The following is a 23,354-nucleotide window of genomic DNA, read 5'->3' as shown; positions in this document are numbered from 1 at the left end:
GATGCTGCTCAAATGAGAAGAAGCATAAAACACTGGGCTGTTGTGGTGGTTATAAATCATGAGTGTTTTCTCCGCTAACGGTTCCTCACCAGAACAACAATTTACACTAATTACACTAAACAAAGACGAAAATGAATCGACACCATCTTTGTTGATTGGGCGCTTTTTGGAAATGCCTCGGAGTAAAAAGAAGTGCCTATTAGCGCTATGTGTGTGTAGGAGAGCATCTTGCAGAATAATTAGCGACAAACTTTGCAGCGCAGCCAAATTTTGCAGATTGCAGCACAAGATGGCAGTTACTTAAATATTTGCATGTTGCAAAAATCACAGCCTGATCCTTATTTTATGTGGGCTGGTTCAATTGCGGGGGGCAGTTAAAACTTTGAATTGACCATTGTTAGCCCCAATTATACCACTTCAAACAAATTTAGACAAATGCTAAAAAAAATAAACCATTGTTCGCCGTCCTTAACCATCAATAAAGCAGACAGAGGATGACACCATCTAATCACGAACAAACCTCAGATCTTATGAAGCGTTAGGGCTAATTAAGACAGCCTGATCTCAGATGAACATGACAGAAGAGCAAAAGAAAGATAATGTGTGTGAGGGAAGGGAATCCACTATATGGACAGGTTTTAATTGAGCGGAAGCTTTTGAAGTGAAGGCTTCAGGGCAGCAAAAAGTTGTCCTTCTATCCTATCAATTACAACTACATAGAGTTATTGCTCTTTAAAGTTCGGTATGTTCAGAGGTCTGAAGATGCATGACATGATAATGAGAGTCCCGGGTGTGACAGACTAAAAAAAAACAACCCTTTTTCAAAGCTCATTGTTGCTTGATTGTCTCAATTGATTACCTTGGAAAGTAACAAGTCACTGTAATTCAAACATGAATGGACACAGTGTTTACATGTACTGTAGTACAATACGAGGAAGGTGTGTAGAATACCAGCATGAATGTATGTGCTGAGATGGCAAAGCAGTCACCTATACCTAATGACCCACATCCCTCTCAGACAGCCAATTAGAGAGCTGGGTGTTAGCGGCGGTCCAGCCCTCGTCACTCGTTACCTACCCAACGTTGCCACAGCCTCCTGCTCCCTCCAATTAATTCACCAAGGATGGAGAGAAGGAAGGAAAGAAAGGGTAAAAATAACTTACCCAATTACAACTGGCAAGGTTTAGGTGGCAATAATGGTGCTAAGGGCGAGCGGAAAAGGGTGGGGGGGAGGCCGGAGGCTAACGTTGGTGCACATGTTATTCACTTGACTGTTTCCTGTCCACGTTCAGGAACAAAACAAAGCATCTCTAAGAGTCTGAAGTAAGATGAAGGAAAGCAGTATCAAGGAAAATCCTTGTTACATGTGCAACAGCTGCTCAGAACATAACATTACAATCCAGAGAGTTCTAAATGCACCAAGTCGCTAAAAATCAACCAGACAAACTTCTTTCCATTTGTCCCATAAGTGGCCAAAGGAGCCGATGGGGGAGAGGGCTAACTCCAGAAACCATTTTATCACCATGAAACTGGCTCACTCTAAGCTTTGCAGAGAGTGGTGAAGGCTGCACAGAAGTCTGCTGGAGTCAGCCTCCCCACCATCACAGACATCTACACCTCCAGATGCAGGAAGAGAGCCACCTGCATCATGAAGGACCCCACTCACCCAGCACACACACTTTTTGCCCCACTCCCCTCAGGAAGGAGGTTAAGGCGCATTAAGTGCAGAACCAATAGACTGAGGAACAGCTTCTACCCTGAGGCTGTTAGACTCATGAATCTCTAACTAGAATAATCACTGTGAAAAAACATATCATGTTGCTGATCTGATCTGTTTCATGTTGCTGTGTTCATTCGTGCTCATCTGCTCATACAGACTCATTGTTTTTCTTAGTTCATAGTCTTAGTTCATCTTAGATCTTATTACTGTTTTTCTTTTACATTTTATTGTTGGATGTAACTGGGACCACCACATGTACAAAGAGTATCTGAATCTCTGAACGATTATGTGAGAAAGACACTTATGGGGTTGAGGTTGTTGTGCATCCTCGGACTGATGAAGTCCTTTGGATGAAGGATGAAACTTTTCAACAAAAAAAAAAAAAAAAGAAACCGTCAAGAGGAACTGACTAAACTTTGTTGGATTTTCTTACTTGGATTATTGAGCATGAATTTTGATGTTTTGAACCACTTTGGCTATGGCTGCCTCAGAGGAGTCGACGGGGGAGAGGGCGGACTCCAGAAACCATCTTATCACCATAAAACTGGTTGGCTCACTATGCGAGTAAGCCACTTATGGGACTGAGTTTGTTGTTGCTCCTCGGATTGAAGAAGACCGTTGGATGAAAGACGAAACTTTTCAACAAAGAAACCATCCAGGGGATCGGACTTAACTTTGTTGGGTTCTTTCGATTTGGTTTAGTATTTCCACTCAAGCACTTAAAACTTCTCTAAAAGCTCAGTAAGGTAAAAGTGTTTCACAGAAAGGTGTCAAAGTTTATACAAGAACATGATCAAGAGAAATAATTCTTTACGGTTTATTTTGAAAAGGGAGGCACTGAGAAAGGAAAGGTATTGAAAACAACGTTCAGGCATTTAAAACTGACAATTTAGTGTTTCCACAAATAATGTGACTGAAGTATTTACAAGAAACTTACTGTAAAATAATGTTTGTTTTTACAATGTTCTCTGTGCACCTTATGAATGGCAATAAAAGTGAAAGCCATTTTAGTGTGAGCTTTGTAGCAGCTTTCTACAAATAAATGTCACAGTTTACGATACTAACCTAAACAGGAACAAGAGTACCGCATACGGCACGCCATACACCCGCTGACAAATATGGCAATCTATAGCAATGGCCCAAACAAGCAAAGTCCTTGTGTAACATTTGACCTTGACTTTGACCAGAGCTGGGGTGATTAAAAGACTACGTGACTGTCTAGTGTTGAAACAAACTTGAATCAAGTTTGTTTTTAAATTATTACCTTGAGTGGATCATGAGTTAATGCCTAAACAAAGACCTTGTCTAACATTTTACCTTGATGCTTGATCGTGAAGATGATGCTATGAATACATTTTCTGACACGCCATGTAGTGGCGGTGCAATATGCACAGAGTTTCATTAAAATATTTTGATCAGATCAAGTATTATGGAACAGACAAGCAAATAACTGGTTTTAAATGTTGACCTTGACCTTGGAAGTGAGGTGATGAAAAATGTACACGACACTCTGACTAATGATGATGCATATGGGGAAGTGGTGGCGCAGAGGTTAGAGAAGGTGGGCCTGTGATAGGAAGGTTGTCGGTTCGACTCCACGGACAGACAACATCAAAATATGGGTGGAAAAGGTGAAGCACCCACATCTGCCTCCACCCTCATTTACCCCATTCTGGGCCCTTAACCCCCACCATCTAATCCCAAACAGGTCTCTCTTGAAATTGAGTCCTCATGATTAAATGAGACTACCTGTATAAATGAAAGTTAAATAAATAATAATCTGTATTAAAGTTTCATTAAAATATCTTGTGCGTATCAGAAGTTATGAGCAAGACATGATAAAGTTTATGGACATACGAACCATCCCATAATTTGTCCGCATAAAGAAAAAAGGTACAAACCCAAAAAGCTCAGACATAATTTCCACGTCCACATGAAAAAAAGACATTGGGACTTCGTCAAATGTTGGTTACCACCAAATGCCATAAGGCAAAAGATGAGCAATGATGTTTTTGCCCGTGTATGTCCAATTCCAAAATGTCTTTTAATGAGACACGCACTGGATCTACATTTACGACTCAATAACATTTGGAGACAATCCAATTCAAGATGGCTGCCACAGCTAATCATATGTATGAACAAATACGCCTTATATTTTTCTCTAACGAAATGTTTTCTGTATGACGGGCCTAAAACTAAAATACTTACCTTCAAATATGATTTCACAGGCAAAACAAGAACGAAGCTCTAAACTGCACACAAGCCGTTCCAATAGTCCATCTGTATTTTCTCCGTTTGGCTTAAAACGCAACAGACGATCATTGGGATGAACAAGCCGAGACATAAAACGGGTCACTTTGCTTGTACCAATTTGCCTAAAATGTTGCTCAAAGGGGGCAGCACGGTGGCGCAACTGGTAGAGCTGCTGCCTCTCAGCGAGCAGGTCCCTGGTTCAAACCCCGGTCCAGGGGCCTTTCTGGGTGGAGTTTGCATGTTCTCTCCGTGTATGCGTGGGTTTTCTCCGGGTACTCCAGTTTCCTCCCACAGTCCAAAAACATGCATGTTAGGCTGATTGGTAACTCTAAATTGTCCCTAGGTGTGAGTGAGAGAGTGAATGGTTGTTTGTCTCGTTTGTCTCTATGTGGCCCTGTGATGGACTTGCGACCCGTCCAGGGTGTACCCCGCCCCTCGCACAGTGATTGCTGGACATGGGCACCAGTGACCCCCGTGACCCAAAATGGAATAAACGGGTAAAGATAATGGATGGATGGATGGATGGATGTTGCTCAAAGGCAAGGAGCTCATTTCCAGAAAAAATGATTGGTTCAACTTTCCTTACCTTTGTGCTTAAACGACCTTAACCACAGCTCCATCACATGGCTTACGGTTCATGAGAAATGAGTTCGGGGTGGTGAAGGAGGAGCTGGGAGGATGATGTTTCCAATAGCTCGTTCATCATGTTAAGATTAAATGCTCCACTTCACTGGTCTTGAACGGGGCGCAGTCTCCCTCACTTGCTCTTCTTCATTCTCTACGAGCCAACGTTTGTTTCTCAGTCATCCAAGCCATTCACTCAAGTTGTCTTTTCTATCCTTCTTTCCCCTCGTCTATTTCTCTTTATTCTGCATCTTATTTCCATTGTCTTTTCACTTGCCGCCTGCTTTCCTCTGTGCAAAACGCATTGCTGCGGCATTTTAGCTGGGGATTGAGACGGTAAGCTGAAATAATACAATTAATTTGTTCTCTCTCTCTCTGATTCTGTCTTTCCATCCGTTTCTTCCGCTGTCTCAGATCAAGGAAGTGGAAATGTGCTGACATGGAGGGATACCCAAAAGAGAATTCTAACAAAGATGTTTGTTCACGCTAATGAAGAAAATAATGAAAGGCAAACAACAAAAACTGCAAGAGTGAGCAAAACGAATTGCGAGCCGAGGAGGGATGGAAATGAGTTGAATGCAAGTAGTGTTCTCAAACAGGCGCACAAACATGAGTGAGGCAATGGTATCGGTGCTGTGAGGTATCTTTCAATCTGATCTGCTCCTGGGACAGTGGTGAGCAGAGAACAGCCGTACGGGGACTATCAGAGATTCATAAGACTGACAAATAGAAATTTAAAATCAGCCTTTTTTGTTTATCCGACAGCTAAATAGTTTAACATTATCTTAATAGAAAAAAGTCCAACAGAATGTAAATTGTGGGACACTTTGATCAAAATATTTTTATATCCCAACAAGAAACTGGAAATATCTTTCCCTGTAAGGTATTTTGAGGATATAGCCACAAGTCGGGCTGCTGTTGATTCGCCATATTATTTTAAATTATTAGCGTTTAGCGCATATCTTGGATCTTTAACTGTACCCAATGAATCCAATCATCTACTTAGACAACAAGCATGTCTTAAAGATATTAAAAAAAACTGGATGACCCTAAATTTTCTACTTTTGAACACAGACAAGACTGAGGTTTTAGTTTCTAGACCTGAGCATCTTGGGAATAAATTTTTCAGTCTTTCTCCCTCCTTAGATGGCATTAATCTGTCCTCCAGCTCTAAAGTTAAAAATCTTGGTGTTATTTTTGATCAGGACATGTCTTTTATCCCCCACATTAAAAACGTTACTAGAACCATCTTCTTCTGCCTGCGTAATATCGTTAAAATTAGAAACGGCTCATCTAAAAACGATGCGGAAAAACTAGTCCATGCATTTGTCACGTCTAGACTGGACTATTGCAATAGTTTGTTTTCTGGGTGTCCAAATAATTCTTTAAAACGTCTTCAGTGGATCCAAAATGCTGCTGCCAGAGTCTTAACTGGAGTAAGTAGGAGAGACCACATCTCTCCAGTTTTAACTTCTCTCCATTGGCTGCCTGTCAAATCCAGAATTGAATTCAAAATCTTACTCCTAACCTACAAAGCCCTCAACAACCTAGCTCCATCTTATATTTGAGATCTTATTGTTCCATATTTTCCTAACAGAGCACTTCGCTCTCAGACTGCAGGCTTACTTGTGGTCCCTAGAGTTTCCAAAAGCAGAATAGGAGGAAGATCTTTCAGTTATCAGGCTCCTCTCTTGTGGAACCAACTTCTAGAACCTGTCTGTAAGGCTGACATATTGTCCACTTTTAAGACTAGGATTAAGACTTTCTTTTTTTTTTAATCCTATAGTTAGGGTTGGCTTGTTATGCTGCCTTAAGTTTAGACTACTAGAGGAAAAATTGACCTAATTTCCTTAAATGAATTGTTAAAATTGAATAGTTTTCATTTGATACTATTTCTATCTTAACATGTGATTCTTGACCTGCCATTGTGTATCTGTTCCTCCTTCCTGTTCCTCTCAAACCCAGCCGGTTGAAGCAGACGGCCGCTTGTCCTGAGCCTGGTTCTGCTAAAGGTTTCTTCCTCATGAGGGTTTTTTTTCTTTTCCACTGTCACCTTCATGCTTGCTCAAGATGAGAGATCTGTGATGGAATTAAACTCAAAGCAGTCTGCTCCTCAGATAAAGTCTTAAACCATTATTTTTATATATGGATGTTTATGTTCAGTGCCCTGAGATGGCCTCTGTTGTGACTTGGCGCAATATAAATAAACTGAATTGAATTGTACCATTTGGCGTTCATTTAGTGTATATCAGTGTATATCTTAGGTCCTTGTATACTGTATTGTTATACTTTATATTTTTGCTATTTTTGGGTGCAACTGGGACTTTTAGCCCAGCAGGAATAATAAAACCTATGTTTATGTAGCTTTTAGTTAATCTTCTGTCATTGAGTAACTCAGCAATGTAAACGGTGAAGTCAAAATTCTACCATGCTTCTGCAATTTCTTACAATGAGCTTGCATCGCTAACAGTAGCTAAAGTGGCTAGCAAGCAAACTAACTTTTTTCTGAACTGGAACACATTAAACTCTGGTGTAATTTTATTCCCTGTGCCGTTTTTGAAGTTTGAAGGAAACAATTAAGTATCCAATTGTTTTAACTTGAGCTTTTTCACATAAAAAAATCTGGATATAAATTAAACATAAATATTTACCTAGCTTAGAAGCTAACATAGGCTACATATAAATTTAGGCTAAAAAAGTAGTTTTGTTAGTCTGTATAACAAGATAAAGTAAAATTTTTAAAAATCCTCACAGTCCTTCTGTTGCATAATATGTGAATTTTTTCCTCAAGTTTTTTGGCAACTTATGTAAGTTAAGTTTCAATCTCTGAATACAGTCAACTTCTCTCTTTTTGCTGTACTCATCTTTTTGCATATTGCACCCTGACTTGCTGTTCTGCACCAAGCATAAAAATGTGACTGATTTAGACCCTGTAGTCTGAGGCTCCTTGCATACTAATAACATCCAGTCAACACTACTGTGACACCTCTCTGCCTCTTCCAACTAACATTTAGTCTGCTGAAACTGCAGTTGCACAGAGACAAGTATATCTTTCTGCCACGAAATGATGGGAGGACCTAAAGCTAAGGAGCGAATTTGCAGATGGAAAGATGGTGAACGCTTATCTTTCTGGATTTCAGCTAGTAGTGTGAATAAAATGTAAAGTACATAGATTAAAAGTAGACAGTGAACTTTAGATCTAATCAATAGTTGCAGTAATAAAAATATTTTGGATTAGAGATTGGAAGTTAGGCCCTTTTCATACAGGATGACCACCCGGCCACATTGTAGTAAAAAAAAGAAAAAGGGGCAAGAATACTGCATTTGGCATATTATATGTCTGTCGACAAACTATTTTCCAGAAATACGACAGCAATTTAAAGTAGTCAGATCGGCATGGAAATTTTGGTTATCGGCAATACCGATATGGAGGGTGTGGGGGATCGACTGCCAATAATCGATATAATGCACAGATTATGCAGCAGCGCTTATTTTTCTTTGCAGAGAACTAAAGATTTCAGACAAACAATGCATCTTATTGAGGATGACAAAGATAACGTTACTAACACTGATATATTTTACCTCTACGTTAGTTTTATTGTTCTGGCTAAAATTTTACAAGGCAATAAGCTATGCTAAACATTAGCTTGTCAACTTGAGAGGCACGTAGCGGGTTGGAGGATTGAAGACAATTTATTATTCTTTATTTACTTTCCAGATCAGTTCAAATAAACTTACCATGCTCTGTTGAGCAAAATACACCACACAGTATTGCTCCCTGCTTCGTCTGTGCTGAATGTGAAAGTGAAACTTAAGTGAACGGCAATGACTTGAAAGTAGCCTTCATGAACCCTCTGCTGGAAACATTGTACAATTATGGCCGTTTCCCAGCATTTTAGGGGTGAAAATTAGAAGTGCTTAAATTAGCGCATAATGGTACAATTATCACCGATACCAATGGGTCCCCAAACGTCTATCAGCCTAAATTATCGGCTCTACCAATATATCGGTCTGGTTCTAATCTATAGTAATGGCTCGGATAAGCAAAGACATTGTCTAACCTTTGACCTTGATTTGCGGAATTAACCTTAGAGCTGGGGCAATGAAAAGATTACGCTACACAGCATTTAGTAGTGGTGCAAATTTGTTAAATTATCTTGAGTGGATCAAAAATGATGGTCTGGACAAGAAAATACTTTGTTTTAACTTTGATCTTGATTTGTGACATTGACATTGGAGCTGAGGTGATGAAATGTGTACACCTACACAGTCTAGTGATAATGCATGTGTGTATCAAGTTTCATTAAACTGATAAAATCTTGAGCGGATAAGAAGTTATGACTGGCCAAGCTGGTCTAGGCTATGACCATAAACGTAATAAGGATAGTGTAGACGTGATACATGTAGTTGCATTCTTTTGCTGTTCTAAAGAGATGTCACACAGGGCATGGTAATTGAGAAGACCATCTCAGGGACAAGGAATAGAAGAACAAAAAATAAATAAAAACGATGTATTATTCAGGGCATAGTAGCATCATGTTTGATACAAGCCAGTTATGTTCTAACAGGTCATGGAGAAGTTAGCAGGATCTTTGTCCAGTGTTGAAAAGGGCCTTGCATATATTCAAGTTTCCAGGAATTAAACATTTAACCAAAAGCATTAATAAAAAAATTATCACTCCAAACAATGCCGATTATTTATCGCCATACAGACCAGGCTGTACTTTAACTCAGCTGTGCCATTTCTCATGTAAAATTGACAAAGTATTGCTAAATATTCTAAAGGCTAAAATTTCAGAAAATAAAAACTTAATTTATTTTAGGTGTGTAGAGGATTACCTAAATTGTAGATACTGCAAATGTTTTAAATTTAAATGCATGACCCACCTGAATGATCAAAGTTATTCACGGCTCTAATAAATTGTAAATGATTTTCCTTTTAGCTTCATGGATCGGCAACCACTTCATGAGCATGAAACAGAGGGGAAAACACAAACTACATGCATGAAAATAGTTTGTGATACGAACTCAGCCTTGGCACTCAACCAGCTGAGCTACAGGGCCCCTAACAATCAGCCTGTGTGCTTGTAGACGGAAACATTTTAACACACATATATATTTACTTTTTTTGCATTAGACATTCACAAGCGTATCCATTTCTCCCACCGCTGCTGCTTCAAGTAGGCTTATCATCTTGCTTCTTTTAGGCACGGAGCTGTCATTCTGTACAGAGGAGGTCCCGGTGGTGTAAGAAGTACCTGTTCTGTTTTGCAGAGCCTGACTTTACTCCCCACCAGGGACACCAGCACTCTGCCTTTGTAACCGCGGAGCTCCAGCAAGCCACGCTTGTTTGTGGAGGAGAGGTGGGGAAGGCTGTCGGAGCGCTTCTGGGAGCTGCAGGCGGGGGGGCGCGTGGCCGTCTGAAGAGTTTCCATCCACTCCTGGCGCTCCCCTGTGGACATGTGCACGAGTGAGAAACAGAAACGGAGAGAGAGAGAAACAGATGGCAGATGTGTGAATGTGTAAAGGAGTGAATACAAGAGGAGGGAAAATGAATCAAAAGCAGACAGAGAGAAAGCTAGACAAGAGATCAGGGCATCCTAAAGTCTTTGACTCATGGTGTTAATTCATCATTTTTGCATGTCTTCAGTGAGTTACTTTAGATCTTTGGCTGCTAAAGTGCAGCTGAATACTGATACAGAAAATTCCGGTCTGAAAGAAAAGTAATTGAAACACAGGATGAGGTGCGATTGGTGAAAATTAAGTCAGTCTTTAGTGAAGACATTCCTGCAAAACTGACAGGGCCAATTTTGACACGACAGACACAGATACTCTTTCTTTTGTGGTTAAAGGTCAGTGGAGCCACCAAGTGGGGGCCAGTGTGGGCAGTGGACTCCCCTATTAATTGAAATACAATATTTCTCAAGTATATAGAAAAAATGAAATTTCATCTGCAAGTTTGTTTGATGAATCAGAGAAGCTTCCTGGGCCTCGCCCTCATATCCTATATCTGCTAAGCTTTTTTTTTTCTTTTGATCTTTTAGCCATATCCCTAAATGTTGCACGATCACGTTGAGAGAAGGTTGTCCTGATCTTTATAATAATAATAATAATAATAATAATAATAATAATAATAATGTCATCACAATGTCAGCACTGTATGTTTCCATACAATGGCGAAATTAGTCTGCATTTAACCCATCCACCACCAGGTGGTGCAGTGGGCAGCTATTGAAGGCGCCCGGGAGGCATTTTGGGGATGAGGCGTGCTGCCCAGAGACGCCACATGATGTGCAGTGACTGGGGATCGAACCTGGGACTTTTGGGTCCCAAGCCGGCTGCCCTGCCTCTACACCATCTCGGCCCCCTATATGGGATGTAAAGCAAAGACTAAACACAGAACGTTCTCGTCCTTAAAATCAAAGCTGCTTTGTACGCTTCAAAATGATGAAATATGCTCACTAAACAACCTTAAACTTTTTGGTATTTTTACAGTTGCGATTATTTTTACTTGCAACAAATAAAGGCTTTTGAGTGTACTCTGAAGAGTTATGTCCAGTTTATTGTCAATTTTCTTATCAAGCAATAAAAATCAAGATAACGTGTATAGTCTGTTGCAGACATGCTAACCAATTTTTGCCAAATATGGGGATAGTGACAAAGCATCTGTTTGAATTAAAGGAATCAGCTGACTGCTCACGTGGCCCATGTCGCAATGAAATATTTTATTTACTTTTAGTTACGACTGAATTAATGCTCATCGGGTAGGAGTGATGCTTGGAAAAGGGACTGCAGCGTTTCCCTGAAGTTTCTAGTCTTCGAAGGGTGGAGCTGATTAACATTTGAAACAGACCCTCTCGCAGAGAAAACCTTGTAGAGTTTGGAGGGGAATTAAAAGTTAAATAGACAGAACTGTTATTATGTTGGTCATAGAATTTAATATATTTTAATGCTAATATTATCCAAGAAACATGGAGTCACACAGAGACACCCCCAAACAGCTGTGCACACTCTTGCGGCGGCACGCTCCTTCTGCTAGCGGGAGTCTGGTCAAGTGTGCAAGTATGACGTGTTTGTAATGACGATGCTCCGGACACATTTGCATTTAAGACAATAGTACATTTTAGGCACAAAAGTCCAGAGGAAGTTGGGGCACGGCACAGAGGGGAGGGGATAGAGCTGATCGTGTATTGTTTTTTTACTTCTACCGTAGCCGCAGTGAATTACTCATGTGTGAACACATACAGACATTTATTAATGCATTACAAACCAGGACCTACACGGGGAGGCATACGGTCTTCAACAATGGTAGTAGCCAAGTCTGAGCACGAGTGCTAACAAATCACAAGTTCTTTGTTTAAAAGAGTTGCATGCATTGCAACTTGAAGTACTGTATTCCCTCGTGGAACCGTAGTCTTAATAAAAACGTGCGTTTTGAGGTTTGTTTCAAAACCAAGTGCATTAAGATAAAGATCAAGAGAAACAAATTAAGCTCAGTTAATGGATAACGACAACAGATAAACGTTAAAATCCAAAGTATGCCGTTTTTATTTTTAACACCAGAATCTGCTGGGGTTATTTTATTCTGACAAACTAGTTTGTTGGATTAAAATTTGGAGCTTTTTAAGAAGATTTTTGGCACAAACCAACATCTCAATTCCATAACATACTGTATTTGTTTTTTTATGTTTTTTTAAGGCTAAAAAGAAATACTCTGCACACAGGGCAGCCAAAGCTAGAAGAAGAAACCTTGTAGATGTTGCCAATAGCAACAATATGATTTATTAAAATGTGGTTTAAGAGAGATACCCAGTTAATTCCAACATGGTTTCTTTTTTTTGTGAGGCATTTTGTCCTTCATCCAAAGGACTTCTTCAGCCCAAAGAGCCACAACAAACTGAGTCCCACAATCAGCACACTCACATAGTGGACCAACCAGTTTGCTGGTGATAAGATGGTTTCTATAAGATGGTTTCTGCGGCCCGCCCTCTCCCCCATTGATTCCTCTGAGGCAGCCATAGCCAAAGTAGTTCAAAACATCAAAGTTCATGCTCAATAATCTGGGTAGAAAATCTAACAAAGTTCAGTCAGGTCATCTGAAACGTTGATTTTTTTTGTTGCGATGTTTTGTCTTTCATCCAAAGGACTTCGTCGGTCTAAGGAGCCACAAGCAAAACCTGCAAACTGGTTGGTCCACTATGTGGGTGTGCTGCTTGTGGGACTCAGTTTTGTTGTGGCTCCTCGGGCTGATTAAGTCCTTTGGATGAAGGACGAAACATCTCAACAACAAAAAAAGAAAGTCTAGATGACTTGACTGAACTTTGTTGGATTTTCTATCTGGATTTTTGAGCATGAACTTTGATACTTGGTTAATTGTTTTATGACTGGCATCTCAAATATATTTGTTGTCTTTAAAAACTATTTGTCCTTGAGCAGGACACAGAATTTTTCACCTACTGTAAATTCCTACCTCCTGGATAACTGCTCAGCTAAACAGACCCAACACAATACAACAGAGCGTGTTCCAGCCAAGGTTTTTACATTCTGACAATGTACACTCAAACGGCCTGTCAGACATTTCCCTCTGCAACTTTTCTAACAGACTTAAAAGAAGACAAGAAGCCGACATTGTAAAAGCCCATTCCCCTCCCGCCCAAGACACTGAGCTATCAAAGCCAGCAAAGTGGAAACACAAGAATTACCAAAGGATTGCAAACACACGAGCACACGCAGACCAACTTCACAGGTCCAAAACAGAGTCCGCTGGGGCAGCTGTTCAACACAAGCCCAGGAAAAACAAAATCAAATGAAATCTGCAAACTGAAATCAAAGCCTGCAATCAGCCGGGAAGCCCTCGCAAATTTGAAAAAGCCAACTTTTACTTCTTGTTACTTTTGTATTTCTTTCTGTTTTGTCTTGGTGTAACAAGGAGATTGTAAACTTTGAAAGTTTGAAAGTAAAAACAAAGTGCAAAAACCTTCACACCTCCACTGCTCATGAAGCAACAAAGCAGTGCTTTGACCGAATGATCCACAACTGGAATAAGTGGCATTTGTGCCTATGGCCACCAAACACTTTTTTTTTTTTTTAATAAGGACAAGTTATTTTTTTTTTTAGGTAATTATGAATTTGAGCAAACAACATGACAGCATACCCACCAAGCCATCTCCAAACACGGAATTGATTTTTATTTGATTAAAAAAAAAAAAAAAGATACCAGCAAGGCATTGAAATTTTTACTTTGAGCAATTGCTTCCCATCTTGCTTTTAATGTGTATTCTGCTCATTATGTCCCTGTCCTTTGGTACACACAAACCATGCCACCAGAATAAAATGAGCAATTACCGTACGGGAAATATCAAGAAATGTTTCTAAGAGGTTAAGAAACAGCGCGACAGGGTAAAAACAAAAAGGATAATTGTGTCAGTTATAGTTTATTGATTTCCGTGACAACTGAGCCCGACTCAAGATCCTAGAAGGACCTGGTAATAGCTTCCCTACGGTGGCCCTAAGGTGTAAATGAATAACATTTGAAAAAACATAATTACATTTGAAAAAACAACAAAAACAACAAAATCACAACTTTTTTTCTTCTTCTTCTTTCAGCTGCTCCCTTCTTTTTCAGGGGTCGCCACAGCAAACTAAGTCGCATGAAGACTTGGCAGTTATTTTTACGCCAGATACTCTTCCTGATGCAACCACAGACACTGAGCTACCACAGCCCTCTGTGTGGAGCAGAGAACTGCTATCTAGGACACCCGGAGGAGCAGATGGTGGGGTTAAGGGCCTTGCTCAAGGGCCCAGAGTGGGATGAATGAGGGTGGGGGCAGGTGTGGGTGCTTCACCTACCCCACCCACATTTTTGATGATGTTGGTACCGGGGCTTGAACCGGCGATCTTCGGATCACAGGCCCACCTTCTCTACTCTAACCTCTGCGCCACCACTCCCCCGGAATTTCAAAAAAAAAAATAATAAAATGGAATTACATTTGAAAAAACACAATTATATTTGAAAAACAGAATTACATTTGAAAAAAAACGGAATTACATTTGAAAAAACGGAATTACATTAAGCCAAAGCGGAAGTGGCCAGCACCACATTAGAAAAAATTGAATTACATTTGAAACAACAAAATCACAACAACATTTGAAAAAACTGAATTACATTTTATTTTTAAACGGTTTTACATTTGAAAAAACGTAATTACGTTTGAAAAACGTAATTTCGTTTGAAAAAACGGAATTACGTTTGAAAAAACGGAATCACATTAGAAAAAACAATTACATTAAGCCAAAGCGGATCTTTTTTTTTTTTTTACTTTATTAACAGCGTAAAACCGAACAACAGAACAATATATAGTACGCACACAATGGATATACAGTTAAAAGTATAGCCTGCTAACTGTATCTCTGTTGTGGGTGTACTGTATATTGTTATGTTGTTCGATATTATGCTGTTAAGTAAAAAAAAAAAAAAACTTCCTGTTTGGCTTAATGGAATTCCGTTTTTTCAAATGTCATTCTGTTTTTTCAAATGTCATTCCGTTTTTTCAAATGTAATTCTGTTTTTCAAATGTCATTCTGTTTTTTCAAATGTAATTCCATTGTTTCAAACGCGATTCCGTTTTTTTCAAATGTAATTCTGTTTTGTTTCTGATGTGATTTGAGCCACTCTCGTTTCGGCCACTTACGCTTTGGCTTAATGCAATTCCATTTTTCTAATGTGATTCCCTTTTTTCAAATGTGATTCTGTTTTTTCTAATGTGATTCCGGCCACTTCACTTTGGCCACTTCCGCTTTGGCTTAATGTAATTCCGTTTGTTCAAATGAAATTCCGTTTTTCAAATGTTCATACACCTTAGGGCCACCGTACTTCCCTGAATGGATATTCTGAGAAATGCTACCAGGAGCTCGGCCACAGCAACGACTGTGGCTTATTACCGAGCACCCCGGCAGAGTTGAACGGTGAAGTCGACGTCCCCAGCGGTGCTGGGTAGGAGGTGCTGGAGAACGAGACAAGGCAAATTATCTGCAGATTTTTAAGAAAGTTTATTGGACTATCAAAAGCTCAGTGGTCTGAGAGTAAGGAGATATGGACGATGAAAAGAGTGGTGAATGACCTCCTGGTGAAACGCAGATTCTCAGTCAATGGTATAATCAAGAAACTGGATTTGGACAACAAAAGTGACAAGTTTTTATCGGAAATAGCCTGCAGCCCTTTTGCAGAGGAGGCCACCAACTGGCATCACATTGCCATCCTGGTGGCCTTTGGAGCAGTGGGGTGTCAGGACCTGAATGAGAGGGGGAGGAAGAACTGCGTGGAGCTGGTGGGCAAGGAGATCTCCACATACCTGCTGTCTGACCAAAGGGACTGGCTGCTCAAAAACAACTCCTGGACTGGCTTTATGGAGTTCTTTCGGGCACCTGCTTTGGATGTTATCATTCATTAAATGGCCGTTATTAGTTTTTATTATCCCCATATGTAGAATTCAGACTGCCCCTCCTCTGCCTCGTAGTAGGTTTAAAGGTACGAACTTATTGCCGATAATATTGTCACGTGGTTAGGTTAAGAGTCAAGGGTCTGGGGGCTATGTTTTATACAGGTAAGGGGTTAAGTTTAGGGTCAGGGTTAGGTTAAGGCTCAAGGGTAAGGGGGTTAAGTTTAGGGTCAGTGGTCTGGGTCAGGTGTAAGGTTAGATTTAGGAAAATGGCTACATAAAACCAACTAAAATACACTTCCAGTTTTACACGCGAGCCGCGATGCATATTATCACCGATAAAAACATAACTTGAAACCTACTAGGAGGTAGGAGGGAACCGTCTGAACGCTACCTATGGGGATGATAGCAACTAATAACATTCATTTAATGGACTGATAGCATCTGAAGCTGCTGTAACCAAACCCCAAGTCAACAGTCAGGAATGCATTAATAGCTTTTGCTGGGTTTTCTGTTGTTGGAGCAACTCTTGCCTTGTTGATGAGGCAAATTTGTTGGAATTTGAGACTGTGGATGCTACTCCTTTATGCCACCTTCTCCTTTTGTTTGGATCTAAGAATTACTAACAGGTCTCTCTTGTAAATGAGCCCTCACGGTTCAATGTGACCTGTAAAATTAAAGGTTGAATGAACAGAATTATGTGTCTTCGCCACTTTCTTCCATCAGCTTTTCTTGAGAACAAAAGGTCTAAGGTTGGTGGGAACTCGGCGTCTTCTTCAAGGTACCGCAGAGTGAACAGAGACCAAGTAAAGTAGAAGAACGAGTACTGGATTGATTAAGAAGAGACACACTGACATTTTGTTGTCTGCACACCAAATCTAATGCAGAACCTGGATTAGAGTCATATTCTGCACACTTCTTTCAACTATCACCTCTCTGCCTGCCTGAGCGTCTAAATAACTGGGATTACATCCAGCACCCTTCCTCCCTTCTTCATGTAACACTCCATTTGCCATATCCTCTTAAGTCAGCTTCAGCTGCAACTTCCACCGCAGCGAGATCACGTTTGAATCACGTTTTTAACATTTTTGTCACTTTTCTACCATCAACCATAAAGATATATAAAGAAAATAAAAATGCTGAGTAAAAAGGATTTGGTTTAAAAAAAAAAAAGAAGAAAAAGGCGTATTTTCATGGCCTGTGGGTAACTGATGAATACAAAGCAAGAAAAGTTCAAAAGAGGTTCTTGTTTAATATAAAACAGAAGTTCAACATGTTGAGAAGAATAATGTTCCTAACATTACTGTGAGGTCTGAATAAGAACTGCTGGAAAGTCCGAGAAGAAAAATATTCACAAAAAGGAGCTGCTCGTGCTCACGAACATGTCCTCAAAACATCTTCCCAATCATATCAATAACAATCGTATTACAAAATCCATCCAAAGAGGGATCTATGAAAATACAAACTTGTCTTTAAAACTGGCAGCATTTACATCACATTCAGCCTGAATATGTCCCGATGTTCTGTTTTTCATGCATGTTTCCAAAAAGTACCCTTTAAACATTTTGATCAGTATCAATGCTAGATTACATCCATTTTAAATTTGACTCAAAAACACAAATCCCGGCTCTTGATCATACGTTTAATATCCACAAGTCATGTTTATGCATCAAGATTATTGAAATTTGCTGCAATATCAGTAATGCAAAGGACTGAAATAAATAAGTAAACAATGTATTTGGCCAAGTAAACAGAAACTAATGAATACCAATGCTCCTCCACATGGAGAGGAACCACTTGAGGTGGTTTGGGCATCTAGTAAGGATGCTAGGTAGGTGCTTCGGGGCATGTCCGACTGGGAGGAGAAGACCCAGAACACGCTGGACAGACTATGTCTCTCGGTTGGTCAGGGAACGCCTTGGCGTTTCCTCCCAGAAGATCTGGTTGTGGAAAGAAATGTCTGAGCCTCCCTGCTCAAGCTACTGCCCCTGTGACCCAGCCGACTTCAGAAGAAGCAGAAGAGGATGGATGGATGGATGGATGGATGGACGGACGGACGGACGGACGGACGGACAGACATACATTCAAAACTCTGGACATCTGAGAGACCCTTCCACAAAAGCCATTAGCCACCTGCTAAGGCGTCCATCTTTAACTCAAAATGTAAACACATCCAGCATCATCCAAACTTCAGAGTGAAGGTTTCTCGCCTCTGAAGGTCTTCCTTCTTATCAGAGATCTCACACACTGTTTCAGTCTTCTGTGTCTGGACTTGTCTCTGGTCAGGCAACCAACGAGGTCCTTATGAATTCACAAAAAAGTTGGCATCAATAATGAAAAGTCTTCTCCATTATTGACAATTCTTTACATCACTGCTCTTTGCTCTCATTCCCCACCTTGCTTTCTGAGGTCCATTATCTGCCCTGCGCTCACTTATTTGCCTGTTCATTTATTCAGGGCCTCCTTCTCCTCCTTCTTCTCCTCCTCCTCCTCCTCCTCGGTTCTGCACTTCTTTTCGACTGAGCTGTCAGTCTGACCGCAGTCGGAGGGACGGAGCGAGGACAGAGGAAAAGTTGGAAAATTATAGTGGCCTATTCATTTGCTTGTAAGTGTATCTGACTTATGTGCCTAACCGTAAGTTGGCATGAATGCTTTCGCTTCAGTCTCGCATCAAACCATGATTGCTTGTCAAAAAATGATTTTACTCCATATGAAAACATGACCTCACCTCTGCCTGGGTATAAGAACGTACTATACTGCAATCTCTGTCCCTCTAAAACCCAACAACCTCCAGATTCATTGCTTATTAGGAGATATATACATGCACTGTATACCATCTGAAAAGCTGTTCCACTTTACCCAGAGAGGAGAGACGGGGAGAGAGGCATATAATCCTCAGAAAGTGGATGAGATGAGAGCCAGGTCCACTCAGCGCTCAACGGGGATCTTAGAAGCCGCCCACACAGTCTCTATCACCAGCATTATAAAAAGAAAGAGACAAAAAGACAAACAGAAGGCAGCTGGACTGTGGCCAGGTTCTTTGGTTTCTCTCATTTCAGTCATTTCGTGTCAAAACACAAGAACAGAATTTACATTTAGAATCAAATACGCATCCTTGATGCAGATCACAATACTGTCAGCACCCTAAATGTTAAACCAGTTTGCGCCTGCCACATGTTTATTGCTTTTTGTTCTTCCAATATGTCTGAAAACATCTGGAGAGGCGAAATAACAGAACTAGAAAACATTAAATTTACATTTACTTATAATAAAAACTAACATACATGAATTTTAAGTGTATATGAATTGCTACAAAAAGATGAAATGCCCATCAATGGGTGGCCAGAATGTTCACCTCAACTACAATTTAAAAAGAAAATCTATAGAAATAATGTTCTGATTGTGGCTAACGATGCTGTCAAAACAACTGTAGCTCATCCTTTCTTTCCAACAATGCTCAGTCAGATCATCTGGATGGTTTTCTTTCTTGTGCCGAGAAGTTTTGTTCGTCATCCCACAGACGTCTTCAATCTGAGGAACCACCAAACAAAACTGATTCTCCACCAACAGCGTACTCCAAAGTGGAAAAAAAGAGTTTGCTAGAGCTAAGATGGCTTCTGTGGCCCGCCCTCTCCCTCGTCAACTCTTCTGAGACGGTCGTGTCAAAGTGGGTGACGGACGAAACGTCTCAGCACAAAAAAGATATCGTCCAGATGACCTGACTGAACACTGTTGGGTTTTCTACCTGGATTATTGCGCATTAACTTTGGTGTTTTGAACCACTTTGACATGACCGTCTCCGAGGAGTTGAGAGACATTGAGAGACCCTTCCACAAAAGCCATTAACCACCAGGACATCTTCGCACCAGCAAACATTTTCCCCCACTTTGGAGTATGCTGTTGGTGGAGAATCAGTTTTGTTTAGTGGCTCATCACATTGAAGAAGTCCATTGAATGACGGACAAAACGTCTCAGCACAAAAAAGAAACCGTCCAGATGACCTGATTGTTGGATTTTATACCTGGATTGTTGCGTGAACTTTGGTCATCTCTTCTTTGTTTTTGTCTTTTTTGTTTGTTTGTTCGGTTTTAGACACCGTTACGATTTCCTCTCAGTTAACAACCGTTTACAAACACAAAGTTTAAAGGTAAAACTCTGTATGAAGCAAATCACAGGAAAATAATAATAATATAAAAATAAGGCAGCAGTACGCCAATGTCTGCCGGTGCTGAAGGATTTGAACACTGAAAATTTTGTAGTTTTTTTTATGGACTGGAACTAAACAGAGAATGCAAATAAACATTGATGTTTTTGAAAAAAACGAAGTCCAGATGACATGATTCAACCTTTTTTGTTGTTATATACCTGGATGACTGAGAAAACAAACTTTGTGTTATTGATGTTTTTGGTGCAAAATATTCAAGTGGGTAGGAGTTACACCGTGTATACGAAGAGAGAGGTTTACGATTTTTTTCTTCTCGTCAGGCAGCACAGAGGGATAGAGCTAAGGGAGCTACCACCAGGTGCAAAAGCTGAGCCAGAGGGTGGCTAATGGTGGCCCTGCCCACCATTCATTCAACCTTTATTTAAACAGGTTAATCCCATTGAGCCTCGGGGACTCATTTACAAGAGAGACCTGATTCTAATAAAGAATGATGACAACAGTGGAAAACAAAGACAGTAATAGACAATCATGAAGGATGCGTACAAATGGATTTTTTTTTTTTTATTAAAAAATGTAACCCAAAAAAAAAAAAAAAAAAAAAAAAAACAGCTAGGTTTTAAGGCGATGTAGAAAACTACACACAAGAACACGTCTGCATTGGTTTTTCCCAGGATTTTAAAAGATGTTTGAAGGCACTTACAATCTTTGGTCACTGCACTGGCCACCACAATAAATTGAGGAAACTATACAATTTGAGCAATATAAAAACTAGAAAGCAAAATTGCATCAAATGATAGGGATTACACACACACATTCATATACGGTTCAAGAAGAATAAAGTTCATGTTTTGGAATGGCCTGACCTTAATCCAATCCAGATGTTGTGGAAGGACCTGAAGAGAGCAGTTAATGTGAGGAAACCAACCAACACCTCAGAGTTGAAGCCGTTCTGTACGGAGGAATGGACTAAAATTCCTCCATGCCGGTGAGCAGGACTGATCAACAGTTACTGGAAACATTTGGTTGAAGTTAATGCTGCCCAGAGATTCACACCAGATACCGAAAGCAAAGGTTCACATACTTCTACAATTCATAAATATGTAATTTTATATCATTTTCCTCAATAAATAAATCCATCCATCCATCCATTATCTTTACCCGCTTGTTCCATTTTGGGTCACGGGTGTCGCTGGTGCCCATGTCCAGCAATCACTGTGCGAGGGGCGGGGTACACCCTGGACGGGTCGCAAGTCCATCACAGGGCCACATAGAGACAAACGAGACAAACAACCATTCACTCTCTCACTCACACCTAGAGACAATTTAGAGTTACCAATCAGCCTAACATGCATGTTTTTGGTCTGTGGGAGGAAACCGGAGTACACGGAGAAAACCCACGCATGCACGGAGAGAACATGCAAACTTCACCCAGAAAGGCCCCTGGACCGGGGTTTGAACCAAGGACCTGCTCGCTGAGAGGCAGCAGCTCTACCAGTTGCGCCACCGTGCTGCCTCAATAAATAAAGGACCAAGTATAATATTTTTGTCTCATTTGTTTATCACAGCCAAACTGTTCATACATAAACAAGCAAGTCTTATTTTTCCCATCCAATAAGGCACCACAGACTTTGTGCTCCACTGTTCTTCCCTCTCAGTTTTGAACATTTGTCATCTTATATATCGGTCTATGGTTCCAACAGTTTTAAACCTTGTGATGGTAGATTGATACAGTTTTGAGTATTATTAAGATACTTTTTTTATTATAACATGAAACAAAATGTGAACACTACATCAATAAACCTGTAAGTTTATAATAAAATGAAGCGACACACACAAGTCTATGCTCTTATTTAGATCAAAATGTTTTAGATGACATTTAGAGTTAGATTACATTTTAGACTGATGATAAAATATTACAAATACCACCTGTTTGATTATCTGATTAAAAACACAAAGATGCTAATTCTGCCCACACAGTGTTTATTTTAAAATAAAATAAAATCTCAGATCACATCAGTGGTTGGTTCTCTAATTACCTCTCAGAGCGAAGGCAATAGGTTCAACACAATGGTATTTCTTCCAGCTATCTATTAACAATGGTGTACCACAAGGTTTAGTCTTAGGACCCACCCTCGTCACAATCTATGTAAGTAATGTCAGTTCATTCCTGATGCATCCTTTAATTTCATTTCTGACGCCACAGTTGGTTATTGTTGAGCTAGAACAGTTGTTAAGGTTTTCCCAACCTTTACAGTCTGCTTTCAACATCATCCAGTCAGATTTGTTCCGTCTCAGACTTGTGCTAAATGCTGATAAAACCAAAGGGAACCAAAGTCCGTACCGGCAGCCCTTCCTTCTATTTCATCTTTGAATGGTGCTCCTATTGAGTTTGTTGATTCTTATAAATACGTGGGTATCTTGGTCGATTTGCACCTCTCTTTTAAGCCTCATGTCGAAAACTTGGTAAAGAAACTGAAAGTAAAACTGGGTTTCTTTTTCAGAAATAGATCTAGTCTAAATCTGAATGCTAGGAAACGCCTTGTAACCGCTACTTTCCACTTTCCTTCCCTCCATTGACTACGGTGATATTATTTACATGAACGCCCCTACAAGCACCGTGCAGATGTTGGACAATGTTTATCACGGTGCGCTAAGATTCATAACTGGCTGTAACTACCGCACCCACCACTGCACCCTGTATTCACTGGTTAACTGGTCATCATTAACTTGCATAACATTAACATACAGACTATCATTGGTACATTTTCATCTTTAAATCACTTCTTGGTCTGATGCCTTCATACATCTCCTCCTACATGTCTCTGTGAGTGCAGCTACAGCGTGCGCTCTCAGGACATTATTACATTCAGTATTCTTTCAGTGCAGACTGAACATGGCAAAAGGGCCTTTTTCTCCACTCCCATTTCCTGGAATATCTTGCAAAAAAAAAAAAAAAACTGAAGCTCTCGACCTTGACCGCTTTATAATGTAGCTGTTTTTATTTCGTTCTCATTTTATATGCTTTTGTATGATCGCCTACTATTGTCTGTACTGAATCTGTGTTCTTTCTTTAAAAACAGGTCTCTCTTGTAAATGAGTCCTCGTGGTTCAATGAGACTAAATTGTATAAATAAAGGATCAATGAATTAAAAAA

The 23,354-nt window shown here is 40.1% G+C and overlaps 1 protein-coding gene across 1 annotated transcript in view; it reads right to left on the bottom strand.

Annotated features, from left to right (window-relative positions):
* Positions 1 to 23,354, bottom strand: part of arap2 (ArfGAP with RhoGAP domain, ankyrin repeat and PH domain 2) — a 133,389-nt gene that overhangs the window by 18,995 nt on the left and 91,040 nt on the right. Inside the window, exon 8 of the mRNA XM_037675029.1 lies at positions 9,856 to 10,049. Within this exon, the coding sequence (XP_037530957.1) occupies positions 9,856 to 10,049 (194 nt within the window). The remainder of the gene's footprint in view (positions 1 to 9,855; positions 10,050 to 23,354) is intronic.

The sequence above is a fragment of the Nematolebias whitei genome, chromosome 1 (genome assembly GCF_014905685.2).
Source record: "Nematolebias whitei isolate Nwh7 chromosome 1, NemWhi1, whole genome shotgun sequence".
NCBI lineage: Eukaryota > Metazoa > Chordata > Actinopteri > Cyprinodontiformes > Rivulidae > Nematolebias > Nematolebias whitei.
This window is presented reverse-complemented; position numbering and strand designations above follow the sequence as displayed.